The sequence below is a fragment of the Mastigoproctus giganteus genome, chromosome 6 (assembly GCF_048544385.1).
Source record: "Mastigoproctus giganteus isolate SK-2022 chromosome 6, ASM4854438v1, whole genome shotgun sequence".
NCBI lineage: Eukaryota > Metazoa > Arthropoda > Arachnida > Uropygi > Thelyphonidae > Mastigoproctus > Mastigoproctus giganteus.
The window spans coordinates 128,296,790-128,321,998 of NC_143580.1; the positions used below are offsets into that span (position 1 = coordinate 128,296,790).

The 25,209-nt window shown below is 38.0% G+C and overlaps 1 protein-coding gene across 1 annotated transcript in view; it reads right to left on the bottom strand.

Annotated features, from left to right (window-relative positions):
• LOC150084571 (heterogeneous nuclear ribonucleoprotein L-like) overlaps positions 1-25,209 on the bottom strand; it is a 119,837-nt gene that overhangs the window by 83,406 nt on the left and 11,222 nt on the right. Inside the window, exons 2-4 of the mRNA XM_090376491.1 lie at positions 20,930-20,979; positions 14,000-14,069; positions 5,255-5,342 (exon numbers count right to left, since the gene is read on the bottom strand). Of these exons, the coding sequence (XP_090232617.1) occupies positions 5,255-5,342; positions 14,000-14,069; positions 20,930-20,979 (208 nt within the window). The remainder of the gene's footprint in view (positions 1-5,254; positions 5,343-13,999; positions 14,070-20,929; positions 20,980-25,209) is intronic.

Consider the following 25,209-nt stretch of genomic DNA (forward strand, 5'->3'; position numbering starts at 1 on the left):
ATGTCTTGCCTAAGCAGCTGGAAAGATATCCTACAATTGTGCAGACCTGTCTGACCTCCTGGTTTATGGAATGCTAAGGCTATTCAATAACACCACGTGTTAGGATTGTAGCTTTCGGAAGATTTTATTCAAAAATGGCTTTAACATCTAGATGTAACATGAGAGAGTAAATCCTATCAGGATCTGGCACACTCGATTTGTTTAGAACTTATTTTAGTTACAGTACTGTGAAGGACTAATTATATGAAAGGGGTAGTCGCATAATGAAATTTAATTAAACTTTTCTGATCATGTGTTGCTTGTGTGACTTTGCAGCTCTCTGACTAGTTCATCCTGTGACATTCAGAAGGTCCCACTCTGCAATTACTATTGTTGATACATGTGGGATAAATTGCACAGGTTGCACAGGTATATTGCCAAAGTTTGGCAGTTTAAGCAAGGTCTCTGATTGCCTTGACTCATAGTTTCAATCATCACCAGATCTAAGTCTTTTCACCTTTTTGGAGAACCAGCTAATCGCTACAGACATTTTTTGCATGAGAAATGAAGATAGGGTACAAGTGTTTTTTTTTTGTTGAGAGTGAATGATAAGGAATTCCTGTTGCAGCACATCTGTATGCAATAATTTAGACTGAGATGTGTCATGTTTTCCATTTGGTTGGAAGAGGAACATCTATGTCCAAGTGGAAGTCTTATTCCTCCCCGGTTTCTGGTCATTCCAGAACAGTGCTTGGCGTGGCCAAGGAATTCCTTATCATTAACTCTCAACAAAAAAAAAAAAAAAAAAAAAAAAGGAATCTGTTGTGAGTCGACAGTACCACAACACTGCACTAGCAGTCTGTGTGAACATGGCCTGCTATCAATTTTGGGACCCATCATGCCAACATCTTTTTCAGATGAGATTATTATATTTACCATATAATATAATTGACGTGAGAACCTCAATTATTATATGGTAAATACACTCAGATGAGATGCCCAAGACACTGGCAACATACAGAACTGTCAACTTCTGGAGTGATGGACATTGCAAGTCTTCCAGGTTATTTCTCCCCTTTTCAAATTCTTAATATATATATATATATATATATTGGTTATAATTAATTCTGAGTAGATGGCTACATCCTTGTTCTGTGACTGAAGTCATTAGATTACTGATGAATACACACACACACATGAGGGAGAGAATCGGATCTAACAGGCAGAAAATCGAGTAGAGGTGCTGCAAAATAAAATAAATTACTTAGGGGTGCCGTTATTAAAAAAAGGTTGAAACCGCTGATCTAAGCCTTTGTTTTCCAATGTTGAATAAGAAATTGTAATATTACAATATTTGCATATTGTAATTCTCTTGTATTCAAATCTCCACTTCCATTTTCTGCCTAAGCTAAACCTTGCAACAATTGTACAGACTTATTAATCAAGTCAAACAAAATTTTGAACAGCCTAAGAGTAGAAAACTGTGGTTGTCTAAATGGCAGTAGAGAATTTGGTATCTTGTCAAAGCTATTGTCTGCAACTTTTGTCCATCTGTTCTTCTACCTCTGTTAAAGTCTGATAGTTCTCTTACATTCTCAGCTAAAGACAAAGCCAACTTAATACATACATACACACACACAGGCCAAAAAATACCATCTTTGTATTAAGACAGAAGAAACGTAAATAAATGCAAGGAAAACTAACAATTCACACACTGAATATAAAAACTGCACATCTAGCAGGAGCAATGATTCAAGAAACGAAAGCCAACTGGTGTCTTAAAAGCATCCATCTCAAAGGTATCTAACGTTTGAAAAGGAAGCAGTTCTTTCCCATCTCACAAGGCATAAATGTGGCAGAAAAACAATACTTCATTAGTAAAGTTCGTACAATAAGGAGAACTGCAAAAAAAAAATTTGTTATCCAGTGTGCAGCAAATAACTGAATTCAACCAAGCCCTGAACTGCCCTATTTCATCCCATACCATGTGCAGGGGATTGGAAGTCGCCTGCTTATTTGAAAGTCACTAGTTCAAAAAAAAAAAAAAAAATCACTTGCAGTGGTGCCAAGAACTTTATTTGTGATTAGAGTGGAACAATGTAAGAAAGTCATGTGGTAAGGTGGATCACAATACACATTGTTTGGCTGATGGTAGGCAGAGAGTGCAGGGAGAACCTCACGAAGCAATAGACCCTGTTTGACTTAAGACAACCTACCTAAGCACCTGGAGATGGCACCATGGTATGGAGAATGTTTTGCTGGCACACAATGGGCCCCCATTGATATCAATGGTGCCATCAAGAAAGTACCTGAATTTTGTACCAGATCTATTGCACCTTGAAATGTTACACTTTTATTCCAGATTGTGGTGCCCACTTTATGGCTGCAATGCAACAGTGCCTTGTGCAAGAATGGTTCCATGTTGCACTACACACTTAGTGTTATTTAAAACAAAAGGGCAAATTCGATACCCAATAAATGTGCATTTTTTTTTTTTTTTTTTTTTTTGGCAAGTGAGTGTAGCATTCTACTTTTCACATGTGGATTGTTTTGGGTGTTTTCCTTGCAGAAAGAGGAGCTGAATCACTAATCTAATATTCCACTTTATCCATCATGACACTTCATTCAGTGCTGCAAAGAAAAATATGAACTTCGATACCTAAACCAGAATGTGTGGTTGCTTTAGATTTCAAGTATCAAATAAAAAAATTTATCTTTCTATCACAGCCTCTTCTGGGTGAATATAAATCTTTTTTGAACCCCTCCCTCCTCATATTTCTAAGGCCTTTGCTCATGTTTGGCATAAAGGTCTGCCAAACAAGTTCCCATCTTGTGGATTGCTGACTGGTTTTCACAATTGGGTATCCAGTTCTCTATAACTTGCTCTCTGCAGGTGTTTACCAAGGTTTAGTTCTTTCTCCCATTCTTTACCTTTTGTATATTAATGACACTACACTAACTGGAAATCCTATCCATAGTTTTCCTGATGATAGCACATTGCACTCCACCTTCTATGCTGATTTCAGGTAATGCTCCAGTGGAGCAAAGGTTTTTTAGAAAGAATGACTGAAATTTAATTTCAATCATTCTTACTAAAAAAAAAAAAAAAAAATCTCAGGCCTATCTTATATCTCACAAAAAACTATTCTGGCTCTGTGATGTGCTACATTATTCTATTGGAAGAATACATTAACTGATAGATATAGGCTTTCAGAACATTAAAACCCTGCAGAGACTTCTTTAATCTAGAAAGGTACATTCGTAATCTTTCTTTTCACTTTAAACAAGAATTTGATATAAGGTTTGTGATTATTAAAATATCTATCATGGTGTATAGCATTGCAACAATTCATTTCTCCAGGATTTTTTGTTCATATCACTTGTAAAGAAAATATCAACAAAAAACATGTTTACATGTTGTTTTGACCCGAATTGTTGCCAATAATGGTTAATTAAGAAATCCTTTTTTCATACACAGGATGTCTCAAAAATATTGGTACAAACGTTTAGAGGAGGTAGGTAACATCTAAAGGAATGTGAACCCATAACCAGAAATGTCACGGGAAAGTAGTAGCAGAGGCACAAGCAGCAGAAATGGCACAAGACAGTAATTAGTGGCAAACATTTATTTGACATAACATTAAACAATGGAGTACGAAATGGATGCATTTCATGATGTTACAACAGATGCTCGAAGGCTCCACCACAAAACGCGATGCATGCATGACACCGATGCAGCATGGATTGGCGGACACGGTCGAACACACCTGGAGTTTCTTTGACAGCAGCAGCAGTGCAGACAGATCTCGCCACGAGATCCATTTCCGTCTCCACAGGCAATTCATACACGACAGATTTGAGGGCCCCCCACAGAAAGAAATCAAGGCTGGATAAATCAGGTGAACGTGGGGGCCAGGCAAAGGGTCCACCACGGATAATCCATTGACGTCAAAACGCAAAAACACCTGTTCAAATGGTCACGAGGAGCCTCCGTAGCCTGGTGGGCAGGAGCAGCAGTGCGTAGCACACGCTTCTTGATTAGACCGGGGTTCGAGCCCGTGCCCACCAAATACGGAGGATGCGGAAAGGTCAGAGAATGACCTTTCCGCAGAATGAGATATCTCCGGAGCAATATGGCCTTAGTTGCTAATGCTCCTAAAAACCAAATAACAACAACAAATGGTCACGAACTAATGGTCACGCATCTTCCATAATGGGCAGGCGCCCCGTCATATTGAAACCAAATGTTGCATCTGACATTTGCTGGAACATCATCAAGTAACCCTGGTAGAACTTGTTCAAGAAAGATCCGATATTTAGCAGAGTTCATGTGGGATGGTAACAGGTATGGGCCGACTAAGCAGTCACCAACCATACGTTTATTGCGAAGCGATGTTGTGCCGCATGGGGGCACACACTGTGGGCTGTCGTAAGCCCACACATGAGCATTGTGCTGATTGAATAAGCCTTCCCGAGTGAAATAAGCCTCATCCGTGACCAAAACATAGGCTGGAAAATTCAAGTCTTGAACACTTTCTTGGAGAAACCACTGCGCAAAAGCCACACGTGCAGGATGATCTTAGGGGAGCAGTAAACTGAGCCCTTTGGAGATGAAAGGGGTGTAAAGAATCGTCATGCCAGACACTGCACTGCAACGAGACACTCCTAAGGCAGAGGTGATAGCACATGTGCTGGTAGTAGGATTATATTATTCTGGATGGCATTCACACCTTCTTCCACGGCGGGAGTTTGCAAACGTGGTCTGCCCGCACTACTCCTGTTACTTCTAAATGACACATAATTGTACAAATTTTGATGCACACATGCAAACAAACAGTGGTCCGATAGATGCCTGTCTGGAAAGCGTTCTCAATAAATTCGTCGTGCGACTCGTCCATTGCCCTCTGCTAATCTACACACTAGGTACATGTCTGCCAGCTCACATTTCGCATATCGATGCATGCTCTTTGTGCGGCGACTACTGCTTGAATGAGTAAACCCGAAATTTTCCCTCTTGCGAACTAATGAACAGCCCCGTCTACCGACTTACGGTGACGTTTCCGGTTATGGGTTCCTATGCGATTCGCACTCCTTTAGATGTTACCTACCTCCCCTAAACGTTTGTACCAATGTTTTTGAGACACCCTGTATATAAAATATGAAAAAAAAAATACACTTAACAAATAAGGTTATTCAAAAACTAATTTTAAAAATTTTAAGATTTTAATGATACTTTAACAACAAAACTTCAATTTATCAGTTTTTATAAAAGGATATTCTACCATAGCCTGAACACCATTCTTCTTAAAAATCACAATTCTTAAGACCTTGCCACTAGGACTGGAAATAGTATGAATGATGTCCTGCAAAATAGAAATGAATAAAGAAAAAAACTCCACCAATGATATGGAAATTTATGCAAATTTTCTATCAAGCTCTAAAATGTTATGAGCAAGGTTTTGTTTTAAGTAAATGATCCACTTGTAAAATTTAGTTAATAAATAAATCATAAATGTCACAGAGCCTCCCAGGCCCAATGTCTGATCTAATGAAGTGCAGCATTATAACAATTATTTTTTTTTTGAATGAAAATGTTTTATTTTCAACATGACTATTAATTCTATTCCTTGGAGGGGGACACAAAATAAGGTTTGATCAAAAGGATTTTGTGATTAATGTAAGAATTCCTGAATGCATACTAAGTTTGTAAGTATAACATCCAAATGCATCTTCTGGACATTGTGTACAAACAATGCGACTTGTTTCATGCACTCAATTCAACTTTGAGCAAATACGTGTTTTTCTCATGTGGTACGTAACTGTAATTAGGGAAAACTATGAAACTGAACAATGGGTAAAAAAGCATTTACATATGTGAAAATCATTCCTGCTGTACCACAATACTCAACTTATTCCTCTGATCTGACACTATGCAATTTTCGGTTATTGCTAAAATTTAAAACAGAATATGAAAACGATGAGCCAATTCAAGAAATCCAATCAAACATGGACCGTATTCACAATACTTCAAAAATTTAATCAATGGCAGCATGATGCAAGGAGTGCAACTTCAATATTTATGATTGAATAAAATTAATTCTTCGCTACATTCATCACTACTTGATTAAACCCTATACAGGTAGAATTTGGCAGCCAAAATAGAAACAATAAGTGTGTGTGTTTTGTGAAAGCAATGTAAGCAAATGCAAACTGTGCAATCAAGCCTGTATGCAGCATGACAATTAGACTGATCACAACAGCTTATATTGTCCTTAGCCATCCAGAGTGTACACAAATTTATTACGAAAAACAATTAACTTAGATACTAGTTCTCAGCTTTTGAAAGATCCTTTAATGGATGGGCTTCAATAATCCCCCCCCCCACTGGGATGTATCTAGTCCATTAAACAGTTAAGTTTTTGCGAGTGATGTAGGGTCAGTTATATCATCTATCAACCTCTGTAGTATGCATGACATTTATGTATTCTTCTCTCGCTGTTTGTTGTTGTTAGAGGCAATTTACTAATTTGTTGACAGGGATGGCGCTTGTTTGTTTGTTTGTTATTTGGTTTTTAGGAGCATTAGCAACTAAGGCCATATTGCTCCGGGATATGCTCTTAATTGTGTAATCATAAGCTATAGTTATTCCCTGACATTTCCGCATCCTTCGTATTTGGTGGTGACGGACTCGAACCCTGGTCTAATCAAGAAGCGTGTGCTACGCACTGCTGCTCCTTCCCACCTGGCTACGGAGGCACCCCAGGGATGGGGCATTGACTCTTTAAACTTCAGGAAGAGTGATTAGAATAGGTGCTCCATGCACATATTTCTATTAAAAATAAATCTTTCTTGGTATGGTGGAGATCCAAAACCCTTTGCTTTTATTCCTGCATCTGGGCAGTAGTCTCCAATGTTAATAAAAGAAAATGATGTATTCGTGCATTACATTTCAGGCACACGTTAGCTAATGGTAATAATTCATGATCTATTAAAAAAAAAAAAAAAAAAACCATACTTTTGTGCACTAACCAAGTACATTCATTTCTCCAATCAGCACACAGCAACAATACAGCCTATATAATAACTGCCAAATTTCTATTGGTCCAATTTTAATAAAATTTGCCAACGCTCAACAAATTTTTCAAAAGAGTCAAATATAAAACTTCATAAAAATACATCCACTGAGTCGAGTTACATGCAAATGGACAAAAAAAACTGATTTCTTTTGGTCTGATACTCGTGAAATTTGTATGGCTTGATAAGTTCTAAAAGAACCAAATATAAAATTTTATAAATCTATTCATTGAGTCAAGAAGTTAATACAGTCAAACTCATTTATAATGAGCATAGCCATAAGGTTTCAGGTACTTCAAGCAAAAAGAGAAGGGTTTATTGAAAGTGATGTACAAAGGGTACTAGGAAAGTTTTGCAATATAGCTTTGTTTATTTAATTTTTTCAAAGTAATTCCTCTACATTCAATACACCTCTCCATCCTCCGAAACCAATCTTTAAACCAGTTCTGCCAAGTTTCACTAGGGAGTAAAGCACACTCGTTGTCCCAAGCCCGTAGAGGGTCCTCATCACTGGAAAACCGCCTCCCTTTTAGCTTCATTTTCACATGCAGGAACAGTGCAAAGTCGCAGGGAGCAAGGTCTGGTCTGTAGGGAGGGTGCTCGAGAAGTTTCAATCCTGTTGTGGTCAAATATTCGGTGCAGGCTTTGGCGCGGTGAGCTGCAGCATTATCGTGATGGAGGTACCAGGTGTCCATTCTTGACTTTGGCCGCAGGTTCTTCATAGATCCAATTACTTTAGGCAGGCATTGTTCAGTATACCACTTAGCTGTGACTGTCTTCTGCGTGTCCAAAACGACACGTTCCACAATTCCACTCGATTTGAAAAATACAGCTATCATTTTCTTCTTTACAGATCGGGATTTTCTGACAATTACGGGTGTGTCGTCATCATCAAAGACCCAAACTTTGTTTTGAGCCTTGGTCGGCAGATCGTAATAGTACAGCCAAGTCTCGTCACCTGTCACGATGTTGTTCACATACCGAGATTGTCCCTTATCAAACTTTTTTAACATCTCCCGGCACCAAGTCACACGTCGTGTCATCTGCTCTTCAGTCAGTTGATGCGGCATCCAGAGAGAACAAAGTTTCTTCACGTGCAAATGATCTTGCAGAATCGAACGAATTGCTGGTGCATTTAGGCCCAAAGTATCCTCTATCTGTTGGTAGGTCACTCGCCTGTTTTCGTCAAGCATTTTCCTCACAGCAGTAACGTTTTCCTCCGTAACTGACGTTCGTGGCCTTTCCGGCCTCTCAGAATCCTCCAGAGTGAAATTTCCCCTTTGTAATTCTCTATACCACCTGAATATCGTTGTACGATGTGGACAATCATCATCTAGTGCAAGAGTCATTTCTTCTAAGCACTGGTCTATGGTTAAACCACGCACGAAATTATACCGCAAAACTGTCCTTATCTCATTTCGTGACCACGATGCCATCGCAAGCACTTTACACTCTCACTACTAATGAATAACTGAGCCCATCGACTTGGCGCGGCGGCTACTATGCACGTATGAACATGTCTGAACATGCAGCAACAAGCAGCTTCCTGTGATTCATTGTTGCGTCATATTGCAAAACTTTCCTAGTACCCTTTGTATTTTATGAGCATCACGGTTAAAGCAATCATACAGTTAAAAGCACAACGAGCAATATCCGAAATGCATAACAAGGGACTAAGATCTATTACTGCTTTGCCCATTTTATGACATTATCCCACTATCTTCTTCCACATCACTGCCAATAGCAATTTATAACACTTAACAATTCTCAGTTTCTTTTAGTGCAGTAGGCTACCAAAGAGCATAGTTCTCATTCCAGTGGCATCATGTAAATCTCAGAAGATCCCACATGACAGGGGTGATGAAAGCTTATGGGGCTCTAATGGTTCAAGTCCACATTGAGCTTTTTGTTTTTTGTGCCCAATCAACCATTTTTAAAGAATGGTGAGTAACAGTGACAAAGAGCTTAGAAAAAAGATGGGAAAATTTTGCTGATTTTGGACAAGTGCCCACCACATCCTTTTGTTCTCAATCTAACCAACAAGCTTTATTTTTTCAAATCCATTGAAAAAAATTCAAATATCAGTTCTTGGTGCCATCCGATTTGCAAGTGCAGCATAAGATAAGGTCACATCAAAGACCATATACTGTTTTAAATGGCAGGACTAAAGCTCACAAAGTCGATGAAAAAAAAACTTGGATACTGGGGTGGCACGTGTAAATGATTATGAGACCAGGGACAATGACCTCAAGATTGCCGCAATGTCAATAGATGAGGACATTCTCAAAGCTGCTAGAGAAAGACTTTAGAAGACGACAGCAAGGAAGAAGACTGTAGTGAGTGTCCATTCATGCACTGTCAAGTACAGAGGCACAAGCTGCTTAAAAATCTCTTCCTTTGTTTTTGAAACCACTGACAACTATTCAAAATTTCAATTTTATGTCAGTAAAATGAAAGACATTGCTCAGAAATATCACCTTAAAATAAATTTGAAACAAATAATACAAAGACTTCTTTAAAAAATAAAAATATGCATAACACAAGGCTTTTTTTAATAATGAAATTATTTTTCTTGTGAATTATTTATAGTGCATAAATATATCAAACTCTTAATTGTGTAATCATAAGCTATAGTTATTCATCATTATTTTTTTCTCTTTTCAATAAGTACAGTATATACACTGAATGATCACTGAATTATGACCACCCCTATGAAAACTGAATGCAACCCGTTGACTACGTGATGCGAGGTACAAGAGTGTGCAGTTATTTGACTTTGTAGCATAGATAAGATGTCAGTGGCTCAGTAGGTAGTAAAATTCCAAGCGTAATAGGTAAAAGGAAGGAGTAATTGGACTTAGATAAAGGGCAGATTGTGGGTGCTTGACGAGCTGGTGCCTCAATTTCCCAAACGGCTGAACTGGTGGGGTGTTAGAAAGCCACCGTAGTTAAATGTGTATCAGGACAGCCGTCAAAATGGTCAAACAACGACCCAACGGCAAAACTGCAAAAGGTCAGCGAAAGGTTGATGTTAGAGGTGAGCTCCGGGTCCAATGACTCATAGGCACAGTACTGTTGAAGAGTTGACTACCCAATACTGTCATGACCATGAGTCACACGTATGGGTTATACCAGCAGACGACCCCTACGGCATCCTCTCCTAACCAAGGTTCATATGCATAAAAGACTTGCCTGGTGCAAAGAGTGTGAAAGTCGAACGTTAGAAGACTGAAAGGTGTGCTGGTCAGATGAGTCACATCATTTACTCCACACTGTAGATAGTCACGTACGGATTTGGCATCAACAACATGAGGCTCTTCATGTTGTTGATGCCAAATCAACAACATGAAGAGCCTCATGTTGTTGATGCCAAATCAACAACATGAGGCATCAACAACATGAGGCTCTTCATCCATTATGCATGGTATCAAAAGTGCAGGCTGGTGAAGGCACGTTTCACTGGCGGGAACTTGGACCCCTGGTGCGTGTGGAACAACGCATCAGTGGTCTCAGGTATCGTCAACTGCTTGCTGACTGTGCACACCCTGCTATGTTACACTTTTTCCCGAATGGCGATGGTGTCCTCAACGATGACAATGCACAAAGCCATCAGGCACTTGTTGGGCAGGAATTGTTTGAGGAACAGTTCTGACTTCCAGCATACCAATTGGCCACAGAACTTCTTCCCCCCCATATCAGTCCCATAGAACAAGGGTGGCCAACAAGTCAATTGTGGCTTTAATTTCTGTCGATCACAACGAATTTAAAAAATATATTAAAAAGTAGATTAGTCAAAATCTAAATATTATTATGTGCCCCACTGCATACGCTTATTACAAATCTGTTGAACTACGTGACTACTCTTGTCAGCGCGCAGCCAAAATTAACCCAAAAGGATGATAATTCTGATATTTTGAGTTACCACTCTATCATCCACCAACAAGTGTTAACCAGCATAAGATGCATAAGATACTACAAGTGTTATGGACATAGCTTTCAAAATCGTGAATTCGAACAGAGGACAATCTAACCAGAGGAGACTTTTCAAAATGCAACTCGATGAAAATGAACCAGATCTGACATTACACACAGATGTGAGGTGGCTGAGTTGGAGTACGTTTTTACAGAAATTTCGAAATTTGCTGAATGAAATTAAAAAAAAAAATTTGTTGATCAAAGGGGAGATGATTATCAGCAGCTACACGATACAGAGTGGTTGTGTGATCTGGCTTTTGTTGGCAGATTTTACTAAATTAAGTGATCTGAATTTGGAATTACAAGGGGGAAAAAAAAAAAAAAAAAAGTGGGTCACATGTTTAGTAGTTTTTCTACATATAAATATCAATTTTTGACAATGGCTAAGGATCTCAAAGGGAAAAAATTCAATCATTTTGCAAATACACAAGATAATTTGCAAAAATATCCAGTTTTTGGATTTAATAGTGAGAAAGTTGTGGATAATTTTGAAACCAGATTCAACAATTTTAAAACAATTGAAAACATTGTTCAATATATTTCTTATCCTTTTAATGTCAACTTAGATACGAAACAAATTGCAGAAAAAAGAGAAAACACTGCGATTTTTCACGCGGAGAAAATATTACATGGCAAAATGATATCCTCCTAAACACTATACCATCAGAAAAATACTTTTGGAAAAATGTTTGCTGAGAAAAGTACCTACCCAAATGTAAAAAATGCAGTGAACTTTTAAATTCCTGTTTTGGTTTCACATATCAACGTGAATCGGCCTTTTCTTATTTGAAACAAAGAATCGCTCTATTCTTACGGACAGAAGATTCTTTACGGTTGGCCTTGTCACAGTATATCCCCAATTCTGAAAGCTTGGCAGATGACAAACTTCACATAAATAAAAATGAATTTAAAATAAGAATTCTGAATTGCATTTAATTTTAAAATTTATAACCAACATTTTTCAGTATATGTTGATTAACTTTTTTAATCATGTGCAATGAAATTCTTGAGATGGTAGATCGTGGCACATTCTGAAGAAAAAGTAGATTGCATCACAAATTAAGTTGGCCATCCTGCCAGAGAATACTTGTGGGACACTATGGAAAGGGTAGATCGTGGCACATTTTGAAGAAAAAGTAGATTGCATCACAAATTAAGTTGGCCACCCTGCCAGAGAATACTTGTGGGACACTATGGAAAGGCATATCAGGCGTCTGGATACACAAATCACCTCCATACCTGCATTGCTGACTGCATTACACACAGCTTGGTTGGCCATACCTCTCGAACGCTTCGACATCTTGTTGAATCAATGCCACATCGGATAGCAGCTGTACTGAGGGAAAAGGAGGACCTATGAAGTATTAGGTAGGTGGCCATAATTCAGTGATCACTCAGTGTATACCTGTTGGGTTTTGGTTTTTTTTTATAGGAGCATTAGCAACTAAGGCCATATTGCTCTCGGATATGCGGTGGTCATTCCCTGACTTTTCCGCATTCTCCGTATTTGGTGGTGACGGGCTCAAACCTCGGTCTAATCAAGACGCGTGTGCTACATACTGCTGCTCCTTCCCACCTGGCTACGGAGGCACAGTGTACATCTGTGTGTGTGATAAATTAAGTGAGTAACAACAAAAGTAACATTCAGCTACGATAATGGTAATAATGAGAAGTCTTCAGTCTGTCGGACCTTGTTACAACTGAGCTTATCTGTATATGCAGCCAGATGGAATATTACTGAAGGATTTTGTAGATGATTGATTCAATGACTTCACAGTACCAAGTTTCTCGCTGACCAGTTTTGGCCAATTGCCCAAGGAATAAAAATAAGAATAAGACAATACAGTCAAAAGTAGTGTAACATAGAAAAATTATCGAAAAGTATACAACCATTCTTCTGACACATTTTCCCATTATCTGTGCTTGAATGTTGCCATTTCATGATTTGTTAGATTTACTCTTCAAAAACTAGCTGGCGATCTCCAAGTCTAAGTAAGCGTGCCATATTTTGGACATTCCACCAGTATAAACACAATACTATTCATCACTACTATATTAAAAACCATTCATCACTACTATTTTAAAAACCATTCAGCGGGTGATAATTCCCACGGACACATTATTTAATCAAAACCATGTAGGATGAAGGGTTTTTTTGACACTTTGTCAGCTGCCAATATATAGACATATTAGAAAACTTGGTATTAGATAAAGTAAACAGAGAGGAAAAGGTGGATGTAGTAAGGTTTCTGTTTGTCAAAAATGCATCTTATGAATTGCAGAAAGTATTCCTGAAGATTTATTTGGTACTAATTTTTCTAAATTTTCAAAGCATTTTCCAATTAACATTTTACTTGAAATTTCATTATAAGGTCAAATATATATATATATTTAATGATATACCAAAATGTATTTAAAAAAGTTATGAATAGTTTTCACTTTGTTTTTATCTTTTTCACACGAGATAATTTGCTGTTGCTTTCAATTTCACACCATCTTCAGAAGTTTATAATTCAACTGCCAATATATATATACATTTCTTGAAAATTTTTTTAGAATACCAAATAAGCATTAAGGAAACATGTTATGTCAAAATTCTGAGTAGCCTGAATTTCATTTTTTTTTATTTTGCAACAGCTGTGTGTAGAACATTTTGTATTTGATCATCCATTTTTCCTGTTTATGAAAACGGCAATTTCTGGGATTAATAAAAACATTTCGCTGTGTGAATGCAAATGAAAATATGCTGCCAGTCCCATTAAACAGCTACTGTCCTAAAACTGAGCAGGTATTAGGACAATAGAAATGAGGTTTATTTCAGAGAAAGAAAGTCCAAATATGAGTGCAATCTCTATTTTCCTAAGTTTATATAAAAAAACAGGAATTTGAAAACTTTGAATAATAACCCTTTACAAATAATATGAAAGACAATCATAATTGTTAATCCACTTAAAAGGTCAAGTATACTTACCACAGTAATTGGATATGCTGGATTTATAACGGTCATCAGCAGGATATGGTTTGGTTTTTCTTCATGATCTCTAAAGGAAAAATTAGATGTCATGTTCCATAAGGAATAAAAATCACAACTTGGATTTTTGGACATAATCCAATAATCCAACTTCTTCATTCGTCAAAGATTAAAGTATTACTTAAACATTAAAAGATTCTTAAGGAATAATTCTGACAAATCAAAGCAAAATTTCACTGTATGAGCAGATAAAGGCATTTATCATGAATAATAAAACACAGCAGTTTTAAATAAAGAGGCCACATGCTTTTTGACTAATGAGATCCAAACAAAAAATCCAAGTATCAGATCCCTTAATCATTGTAATTTGTCTTTTTTGATATTATGAACTGATGAAAAATCAATTCACAATATTAACAAAAAAAATTCTTGATAGTCATTCTTAAGAAAAGCAGCATAGATGCTTGCTCACAATATTGGCACATTACAAAATTGATAAATGGAAATTTTGTACATAAATGCTTTTAAATATTAATCTGTTCTTATTTTGATTTGATTGTCTACATCGGGTGAGAAATGGTGAATGGGCTGAACAGATAGTTCCCAAAGATATTTACATTTGAAAGAAATCTTGAGATTGAGAAGCATTTGTTAGAAAATGCTACCTATGTCAAAGTGTAGGATCAAGGAAGTGATATATATTCACTTATAATTAAAAGGCTACAGTGTGAGAATACAAACCATTGGGAATGTTAACGAGACCGTCAGACTATAAGATCAGACATTCACACTAATATTAGCTAAGTGGAAGTGCTAATCTCTCCAATCCAAAAAAGGCAGTGCTAGAAAAGAACTGGATAACTATAAGCCATCTAGTTTGACTTGTGGTTAAGGATGCAAATCAGGACCATCTTGACAAGAATGGTATCGGGAATATATTCCAGCATGGTTTTGTTAAAGTGATATGTGACCACTGGTAAATTACTATGAATAGAGTTAGATGCTAGTGACAATTTAGTATAAAACCAGATAATAGAAAATAGGCCTCTGTACCCAGGATTCATATTTAATGTAAACAATGTAGTATATCACTGGGAAGAAATGGATTAAATAAAACAGGTTGAAATTAAAAACTCATTTAATAAACTGAAACAGTTAAAATAGGAACAAAAATAAAAGTAATAAACAAAAAAAAAAACATTCGAATAGGAGACATCCTTCAGTTGTGACCATTATTGCAAGAGTACAGAATGTCACTTGCATGCTGTGGTGGTCATGCGAGGTGAAAACTACATGCTACAGGTGCAGGCAACAATTAGCTGTTCGAACTGAAGGGTTCAGTTGTTGACACCTAGGAGGATAGTTGCCTTAATGATGGGATGGATGCGACCTCCTCTGTTCCAGTTAAAGGAATAGCTACAACACAAGATGTGGAGAGATTCCAACCAGGCATGGTGACGTAGTGGCGGGATCGGTCAATAATCTCGACATTGTGCCATGGATTGATGTTGTGCTGGGTAGACTGGAAGTGCACAGCAAAGTGCTCCACATCCAACAAACAGATAGCTTTCTCGTGCTTAGACTCAATCGAGTCTTCTGCCAGTTTGCCAAATGTAGCAGCCAATGCAGTCATGCATGAAACACAGTACACTAAATCACTTTGTGTTTGGGGGGGGGGGGGGAGAATCAGTGATTTAACCCTCAAAATGAGGGACAACAATCTTCTGCCTGGTGGAAATTGCAAGCACTTTATCCCACGAGCCTGAAAGACCCAAGAAAGTTGTTGCGACAGGTTCAGGTAGCAGGGGATAAAGGTGGTAGAGACGGGATCATCACTGAGTGTGGCCCCTATACTATAAGTTGGTTGGCAACATGGTCACACCTACCTAGGGCACTAGTAGGGTAGCCACACTTTGCCAGATCTACCTTCACCTTAATCTCAGAGTGCCTCTCATTCACAGAACTGGAGTGGTTTCAGGCACAGGTTAGTAGGGCTTGTGTCGTGCTGAGAAACTGGGTGTGTGCATGTGCTGACTGGTAGTTGGTGAATTGGCCACCACATATCAGCTTGATGATGTCTTTAAACACATCAGTTGTCAAAGCTTGCTGATAATTTGAAGGTGGACACAGAATGGTTAACAATTCAAGCCAGGCCATGATTCTTCAAATAGGCTTGGATCATTTGCATCATAAGGTCTGGAAAATGGGAACAAAAGTATGCTTTTGAACATAAGGTTACATATAAAGGGGTCATGTATAAGCTATGGGAAATAGCTGAAAGTGATTCAATATGAAACAACCTATGTTAAATTCATTTTGACATAAATTTCCGATGCAGTTTAAGCAGTTGGCTACAAAGGCATATGGTGTTGAAATAAAACACGCACATGTGTGAAGAATGGATCAAGTTTTGACTGCAAAGTTTGATGAGACATCTAGGGGAAGATCTGATTGAGTTGTATGAAGGGATGAAGAAAATGAGCAAAATGAATGAGGATATGCTCTCTCTCATAGGTGAGTTAAGAACCAGGGAACATAAATATAAAATTAAGGAATAGCAGAAGAGCTATTCCTCAATTTTTTTGGCTTATATGGAAATGATTGTGTCCTATTGTCATTTGGGTTTACTAATACTGTGTCAGTGTACAATACCACACAAGTAACCTTATGCCTTCTTTTCTTCACAACAATACTAGAGCCTCTTTTTGGCAACTGCAAGCATTTTTCAAATGCCACTTTACTATACGTAGCAAAACACAGATGTGATTAAGAATTATATTTAAGAAAAACTGAACATAAATGCAGCAAATAATGTAATTAGGGTTATTCTTCGCAAGTTGCAATTCTGCTTCCATGCACTAAACCTTCAATATTCAAAACAAAATAAAATTATAGAAATATAAGCAAAAATAAGCCAAGAATTCTGTTTGGATTGTACAGGAACATCCACTACCATCTGATCTGACAGTAGTCAATAATTGAAACATGATCATTTTCAGAGTTTGCAAGCACTGATATTCCTCAAAAAGGTAGTGCTCAAGTTCCTGGTTTTTGTTTGTTACAAAAGTGATATTCTTTGAGTGGTATCTGCAAACTTCTTGCATAGTGCACTAAAACTGCAAGGTGGGTGGGTGGGTGAGTGGGTGAGTGAAGCTTTTTATTTAATGTTTATTTACTTTAATGATTTAATTTTACTTTGAATATGGGAGTGGCTTAGCATATAAGAGCAGAATCTCACCTTGCCATGCATAACCTTAATTGGAATATTAATTTGCTATATTTGTTACAGGATTTAGTGTTCTTTTTTATATCAATTTCAAATTCCTTGGTCCTTGAGGTTGTCACAGACATTCTCTCAGATATGCCAGACAAGCTGTACTTGCTACCTGGGAGTATAAAATGCTGATGGAACTGATATTCGGGTGACACTCAAGTCAAGTGGAAACAATTTCGGCAAAGTCCGGACAGTCTGTGACAGCCAAATCCTCTGCTTGCACCTTCACAATGGCGGGACTGTTAGTAATCCTGGGTATAACCTCCATGCACAAGTACATGGTGGGTGACCACCCAGGTGTGAACCAACGTAAGCAGGGGTCGAGGTGTGGCGCCCACACTACATGGAGGAACGCCGCCCCTCTATGTTACCAGGCAGTACTAGGTGGTAGATGACTCTCATCAACCGGTGAAATACCACCACTTTGCTTATTGGAGGCTTGAAGTGGTGGAACCCATGTTTAGTCTCTAGAGCTAAGTTCCGGTCAACCCTTCCCTATCTCTTCCATCATACAGTATGATTGATGACTTTTGAGGTTATGATGAACTTTGTGGCGAGATCCAATATTCCTTACATTTCGAGGGTCCAGCTCTAAAACGGTGTTCACAGGCCGGCCGCTAGTTAGTACACCGGACCGAACCTATTGGTAACTCTCTAGGAAGCTTCCGGATCAGCTAGTGTATAATCTTGCTACCTCTACTCTGCCAGAAAGTGACTGGAGGGAGTCCGAGTAGTGTGTATATGGGGAGCATTGTCGAGGCCACGTTATGTCAAGGATCTGGGTATATTCTTACCACATGCACGCCATATCCAAAAATTTCATTACTTCATACAGCATGTCCCACCTACTTTTTCTTACTATTGAAAACACAATGAATTGTCAAACTAATAGAGCAAGCTTATCTGCGAAAACATCTAAACCTCCCAACGACTTCTTAATTCATTTCACAAATATACGTGGTCTCAATTCTAATCTCAACGATGTCCATTTCCACTTGCAGTCTGCCAAACCCCATGAACTTTTTCTGACAGAATCTCAGTTATCGGTTGATTCAACTACTGCTCATCTCAGATGGCCAAATTATTCGCTGTATGATTCCTTTCGCCTCAAAGGTGGTACTTGTGCATATGTCCGTTTTGATATTCCCTGTCAGAGACTTGGCAATTTGGAATCTCCTCTCTTTGATCTTCTCTGGCTTAAAATCTCTCTACCTCATTGTGTCAAATTCATCTGTTGTGTCTACCGTTCTCACAACTCCAATAATCACTTGGAGCTGTTTGACTTTCTGTCTTTGCAACTTGACTTTCTCCAGTCCAACTTCCCTAACAGTGAGGTAATTTTCCTTGGTGATTTTAATGTTCACAACTCCAGCTTGCTTCCATTTTCTAGTCACACTGACCCAGCAGGTCGAGATGCTGAGGCTTTTACAATTACTAATGACCTAGCACAGATTGTTCATTTACCTACAAGAATATATCCCACACTCCACTTTAAAATCTTGTCCTTTATCTAAACCTTGGTTTTCCAATAAATGTGCTAAGGCAGTTCAAGAGAAGAATGTTGCATATTGCAATTGGCTTGTTTCTAATTCTTCAGTTTCTTTTTCTGCCTACACCAAAGCTCAACAATTTTAAAGCAGTTATTAATCAGTCCAAACTAGAGTTTGAACAGGTTAAGAGAAGAAAACTTGCTTCTTTCCCTAATGGTAGCCGAGCATTCTGGTCTCTTGCCAAAGTATTGGCCGCAACTTTTGCCCATCTCTGCTCCCACCTCTGTCCAAACCAGATGGTTCTGTTGTCACTTCAGCCAAGGATAAAGCTGACCTGCTAGCATCCCATTTTTCTTCCAACTTATGTATTAATGATCTTGGTAAAATACCTCCCACCATTCCCAACATGCTCCATTCAATGCCTCCTGTGGTGGTCTGCCGTCAAAAGGATGTCAGAAGGATTTTTATGAATCTTGATGCTAAGAAAGCTCCAGGTCCTGATGGTATTTCTCCACTTGTTCTCAAAACCTGTGCTCCTGAACTTACTGCTATTCTTTGCCACTTTTTTCACTTTCTTATTCCAAAGGTGTTTTTCCTTCTGCTTGGAAATTTGCTCATATCCAGCCAGTTCCTAAAAAGGGTGACAAATCCCTCCCATCCAATTATCTTCCCATTGCAATTACCTCTACTCTTTCTAAAGTAATGGAGAAATCAATTAACCGCCAACTCTTAAACTACCTAGAAACCTTCCGTCTGATCAACGATCGCCAGTATGGATTCCGTCAGTGTCGATCCACTGGTGATATTCTGGCTTATGTTACCCATTTATGGACTATTTCAATGGAAAGGTTCGGTGAAACACAAGTAGTTGCTCTTGACATCTCAAAGGCTTTTGATCGTGTTTGGCATAAAGGTCTTCTAAACAAGCTTCCATCTTATGATTTGCCAACTGTTTTTAGTAATTGGTTATCCAGTTTTCTCTCTGATCGCTCACTGAGGGTGATGGAAGATGGCTCTCTGTTTTCTAACTTCTCCACTAATGCCGGTGTCCCCCAAGGTTCAGTTCTTTCCCCCACTCTTTTCATCTTGTATATCAATGACCTTCTTCCATTGACTGGAAATCCTATCCATAGTTTTGCCGATGATAGCACATTGCATTCCACTTTCCATTTTGAGAAACCTTGTCCTGCTCAAACAGCTTCAACTTCTCGAAAATCTGCTACCAATTCCTTAAATGCCGATCTTCAGGTAATTCTCCAGTGGGGCAAAGACAACTTAGTTGATTTCAACCCTTCTAAAACTGTCTTGTCTTATATCTCGCAAAAATGATTCTTCTGCTCCTATGCTTAACTTTAGTGACACTCCTATTTCTAGGCAAAATAATATATCTCTTTTGGGGATTACCCTGACTTCTAATCTCTCTTGGCACAAGCACATTACAAATATTGCTTCCTCTGCACCTAAAAAACTTGGTTTTCTCTTTCGCTCTCGGCGTTACTTTTCTTCCAAACAGCTGCTCACTCTGTATAAATCGCAAATCCGCCCTGCCATGGAATATTGTTCCCACATCTGGGGTGGTGCCCCCAAAACCTCTCTCAGGCTTCTTAATTCCATTCAGAAGAGGGCAGTTAGGTTAATTAATGATTCATCTCTAACAGAGTCTCTCCACTCGCTTTCTAATAGATGCACTGTTTCTGCTGCATGCCTCTTCTACAGATACTTCCATGGGTACTGTTCTTCTGAATTGGCTTCTATAATTCCTGCTCTCTCTTTCAAAACAATCCGAACACGTGCCGTCACTAGCCAACATCCATTTACTGTCCAACTTCAAACCCACAGAACCAACTTTTCATCTTCCTCATTTATTCATTCAACTGCCGTTTTCTGGAACAACCTTCCTTCATACGTATTTCCTGAAAATTACAATCTACAGAAGTTCAAGTCCAATGTCAACAGATATCTTCTTTCGTCTTCTTAACCTCAAACCCAAGCACGGTACTAAGTACTATAGGTTCTAATACCTCTCGTGTTTGGGGTTCACATAAAAAAAAAAAAAAAAATTACACCAAATTTATTTCCTTCCACCAATATAGTAAGGGGGAACGATGAATACATAAAAATTATTTAAGTTACAATCTAATTTATTCTAAAATTAAAAAAATTTACCCTCTTCCTCCTCTGTGTTGAAAGTTGTAATATCCTTGTCCACCATAACCCTGCCAAAGAAAACAATTTGAAATATTAAAAAAAAAAAAAAAAAAAAAAATATATATATATATATATTAGAATATACATTTAGTTATTTATATTATATAAGATATTTTATATACAGGCAATCCTCACTTACAGGAAGTTATCTTTCTAAAAGTGTAGTAATTAGTATGTTATTTTTCCAGGTAGATTATCAATTTCTTATTTCCTGTAGAATAAGAAATAGGGGATATGTTCCTCACCATGTGTCAAATACAAAGCTTTAGAATACAGAAAAGCAGCATGTGAAGCAAACTATAAATCAAATATAAAGATATCATTTCTATTATCTGTTAACAATATCACTGTAGGTATTTAATGACTTTTTTGTTGTATTCCAGCACTGAAAGATTCCATGGTTTTATTCTTTTTAATGCTTTTGATATAAGTTTTATAGTAGTAAAAAGCTTCATATCATTTTAGTATATATTTTAAAATAAAAACTATTTTGTGTATTTTAAAAATAGACTGCCTAAACTATTGGCACATAACATTTTTTTTCCTATAATTATATAACAGACTTAGACGTGAATAATTAGAAGACTTTATATTCCTAAGGAATTAACAGAATGGGTCCTTGTTATATATGAACAACAATAGTTAAATATAAGTAATGCGTTAAGTCCTCCTTTGATATAGGTTCTCTATGCAAATTTTAACAATTCTGTCACATCTTTCTCAGTCTCACCGAAGGCCACACCTTGTGCAAGTAATGTGATGCAAAAAAGCAAATGTATGAGCTTATGCAGCATCAGCCAAAAAAAAAATTCACACAACCCTACCCTCTAAATGTTTGTCCAATTCCTCCTTAAATTTATTTATCCTATCAACTTCCACAACAACAGATGTAAGTTTGTTCCAGCATTTAACTGCCCGCTGGCTAAAGGCGAATTTCCACACATCTGTTCTACATCTTCCTCAATTTGAATTTATGCCCCCTTAGGTTTGTAATCTGAACAAGTGGAAGAATCCCAACAGAATTCAGTGTTCTCAACCCATTCTAGGCCTTAAACACCTCAATGCCTAGCTCCAGCCGCTGCAATTTGCAGAACTTAAGCCTCTCTTGGTAAGAGGATCCCTTCATTCCCCTCACCAATCTTGTTGCCCTTCTCTGTACACGCTCAAGTAAATCTACAACCTTCCTAAAATGAGCACTCCAGACCTGTACGCAGTACTCAAGGCGTGGCCTGACCATTGCCGTATACAGAGGGACAATCACCTCCTTTTCCCTGCTAGCAAAATTCCTTTATATATCATTGACAAAACCCCATGACCTGGCCTGGAAGCTTGTCTGCATTGCTCAAAAAACTTAATATCTGACTGCACAATTACTCCCAAGTATTTTTCATTTTCTACAACCCTAAGTGTAGTACCACACAGTTGGTACATTCCTCTTGGGTTAATTCAACCCATATGTAGTACCTTGCATTTGTCAAGGTTAAACTTCAGTTGCCACTTCTCAGCCCATCTTCACAAATTTTCTAGGTTCTGTTGCAGTAGCACACTGCCATTACTATCATTAACAGCCCTGCCAACCTTTGTATCATCTGCAAATTTCTGCACTAAGCCTGATATACCTTCATCAATAACATTGATAAATATACAAAACAACAGTGGACCCAACACCGAACCCTGTGGAACTCCACTAATAACATTAGTCCACAAAGAGCAGCACCCACTGATTACCACCCTCTGTCTTCTCCCACTCAACCATCCTTTTATCCATTGTAGCAACTTACCCTTAATACCATTCTGCTCCAATTTGTACAGTAGTCTTCCACGCACAAGTGTTAAAAACTTTCCTGAAATCCAAGTATATGATATCAAAATTATTTTTTGCATCCAGTTCTTTTGTAACCACATCACAATATCCAATCAAATTTGTCAGACAAGACTTTTCCTTAACAAACCCATGCTGTGTCTGAATTACTGCTGCAGTCTTGTCTAGATGATCTTGCAATGCATCTTTAACCAGGGACTCCATTATTTATTGCAGCCATTTGTTCAAAGCTTGGAAATCATTGGACTATATTTTCAGCCATACTAAATTCAAATTTTAAACTTCTGATTTCACCCAAAATTCCCCAATACTGGTAATGGCATGCATGAAGTTACTTTGCAAGAATTCAACTGTTGTTCTCAATAAGAAATGAGTTTTCGGCTGAATGTCAGCCGAAACTCATTTCTTATTGAGAGCATTTAAGAGAAGTGGTTAAAAAAAAAAAAAAAAAAAACACCCAACATTGAAAACACTGAACTCATGATGTGAAAAATGGAAGACAAAGTGATTTCTTACTTCATGAAGTTACAAAGTTTTCAAAAAGTCAACTTTGCCAGTAGCAGCAAAAGACAAGACACTTGATCTAGCCCCACTACCACTATGCCACCACGATTTCATCTGAGGAATAACTATATCACAACTCTGCCTCCTGCCCTGAAGCCATCCATCTAAGGATTTTCCTTTTGACTCCAATCTGCTCTAGCTTATAGTCGCTCATATTGGTCTTATTGGTTTCAACTTAAAATATTTTCGACATACATGGTTTTGTGGAACAAATCATCGAATGTTACTCCCCACCCCAGTAAATAAATTTAAAGCCTTAAACAGCTTGAGCACATCACTTTGCAGGTGATTAGTCTCCAGGCACTCCAAGTTTCAGAAACGAAGCATTTCCTGAAGTGCACCATTTTCTTTACCTCACAAATATCACTGCTCCTCTCTATATCCATCACAACAGATACCATTTCTTCCTAAAACAAGACTTCCAGATCTGTATACAGCCCAAGAAGTGGTCTCATCATTACCTTATAGAATGGAATAATCTTGTATGCTGGGAAAATTCCTGTATATTACTGATAAAACCCAATGAGCTGTACTCACTTCCTGCCAACACTGCCCTGACAAGTTCATGTCTGACTGCACAATTATTCCCAGGTCTTTTTCATTCTTCAGTAAGCTAACCTGGTGTGGTACCAGACAGTTGGTATGTTAATCTAGAATTACTCTGGGGTTACTACATATGGGAAACAGTAACCCCAGAGCAACGTATCAACTCTACGGTACTACACTGACAGTGGTGGAGAATGAAAAGGACCTGGGGGTAATTGTGCAGGCAGATATGAAGTTCTCTGAGCAGTACAGACGAGCTGCAAGGGTAGCTCATGGTGTCTTGTCAATGATATACAGGAATTTTTCTAGCAGGGATAAGGAGGTGATTATTCCCTTGTATAAGGCAATGGTTAGGCCACATCTTGAGTACTGTATACAGGTCTGGAGGCCTCATTTCAAGAAGGATGTAGAGCTGCTGGAACAGGTACAGAGAAGGGCAACAAGATTAGTGAATGGAACAAAGGGTTGCTCTTACAAAGAAAGGCTTAAGTTTTGCAAATTACAGAGTCTGGAGACTAGGCACCTGCAAGGTGATCTGATTGAGGTGTATAAAGCCTTGAATGGTTTGATCATGCTCAATGCTGATGGGATTCTTCCTCTTTCTTACTCAGAATAATTACCTCAGAGGGCATAAATTCAAATTGAGGAAGGATGGATGTCGGATAGATGTGCGGAAATTTGCCTTTGGCCAGCGGGTGGTTGGTTGGTTGGTGGAACCGACTTCCATCACTTGTTGTTGAAGTTGATAGCCTAAACAAATTTAAGGCTCAACTGGACAGGTATTTCGAACAAACGGAGGGGTGAAATGGGAGTGGTGTGTTTTTTTTTGGCTGATGCTGAATAAGCTTGCTTTCTTGCATAATATGCCTCTACTAATGCTAATGCTAAAAGTACCTTGCATTAGTCAATGTCAAACTTCAATTTCAACATCTAATCCCATTTACCTAATTTTTATAGATCTTTTTGCAATAACATACCTGATCAGGCATTAACCACCCTGCCAACCTTTGTATCATCTGCAGACTTTAAAGCAAAACTTATTTGTCACCAAATCTAGATAGTCTGTTAGACAAAGTTAGATAGTCTGTAACAGTTAAAGCAGTTTGGCTTATAGTTAGAGGTGAAAAAAAAAAAAAAAATTATTTAGTGGGGACAGTGTATTAACTGATTTCTGGGTGATGTCTTTTGTTATATTTGATTATATCTGTCTATACATTAAAAAAGTTTCCCTCCTAGTGATATTTATTCGAGCCAATAGGAGAAGAGGGCGAGGCAATTAAGTCACTACAAATGCAATTAATTATTG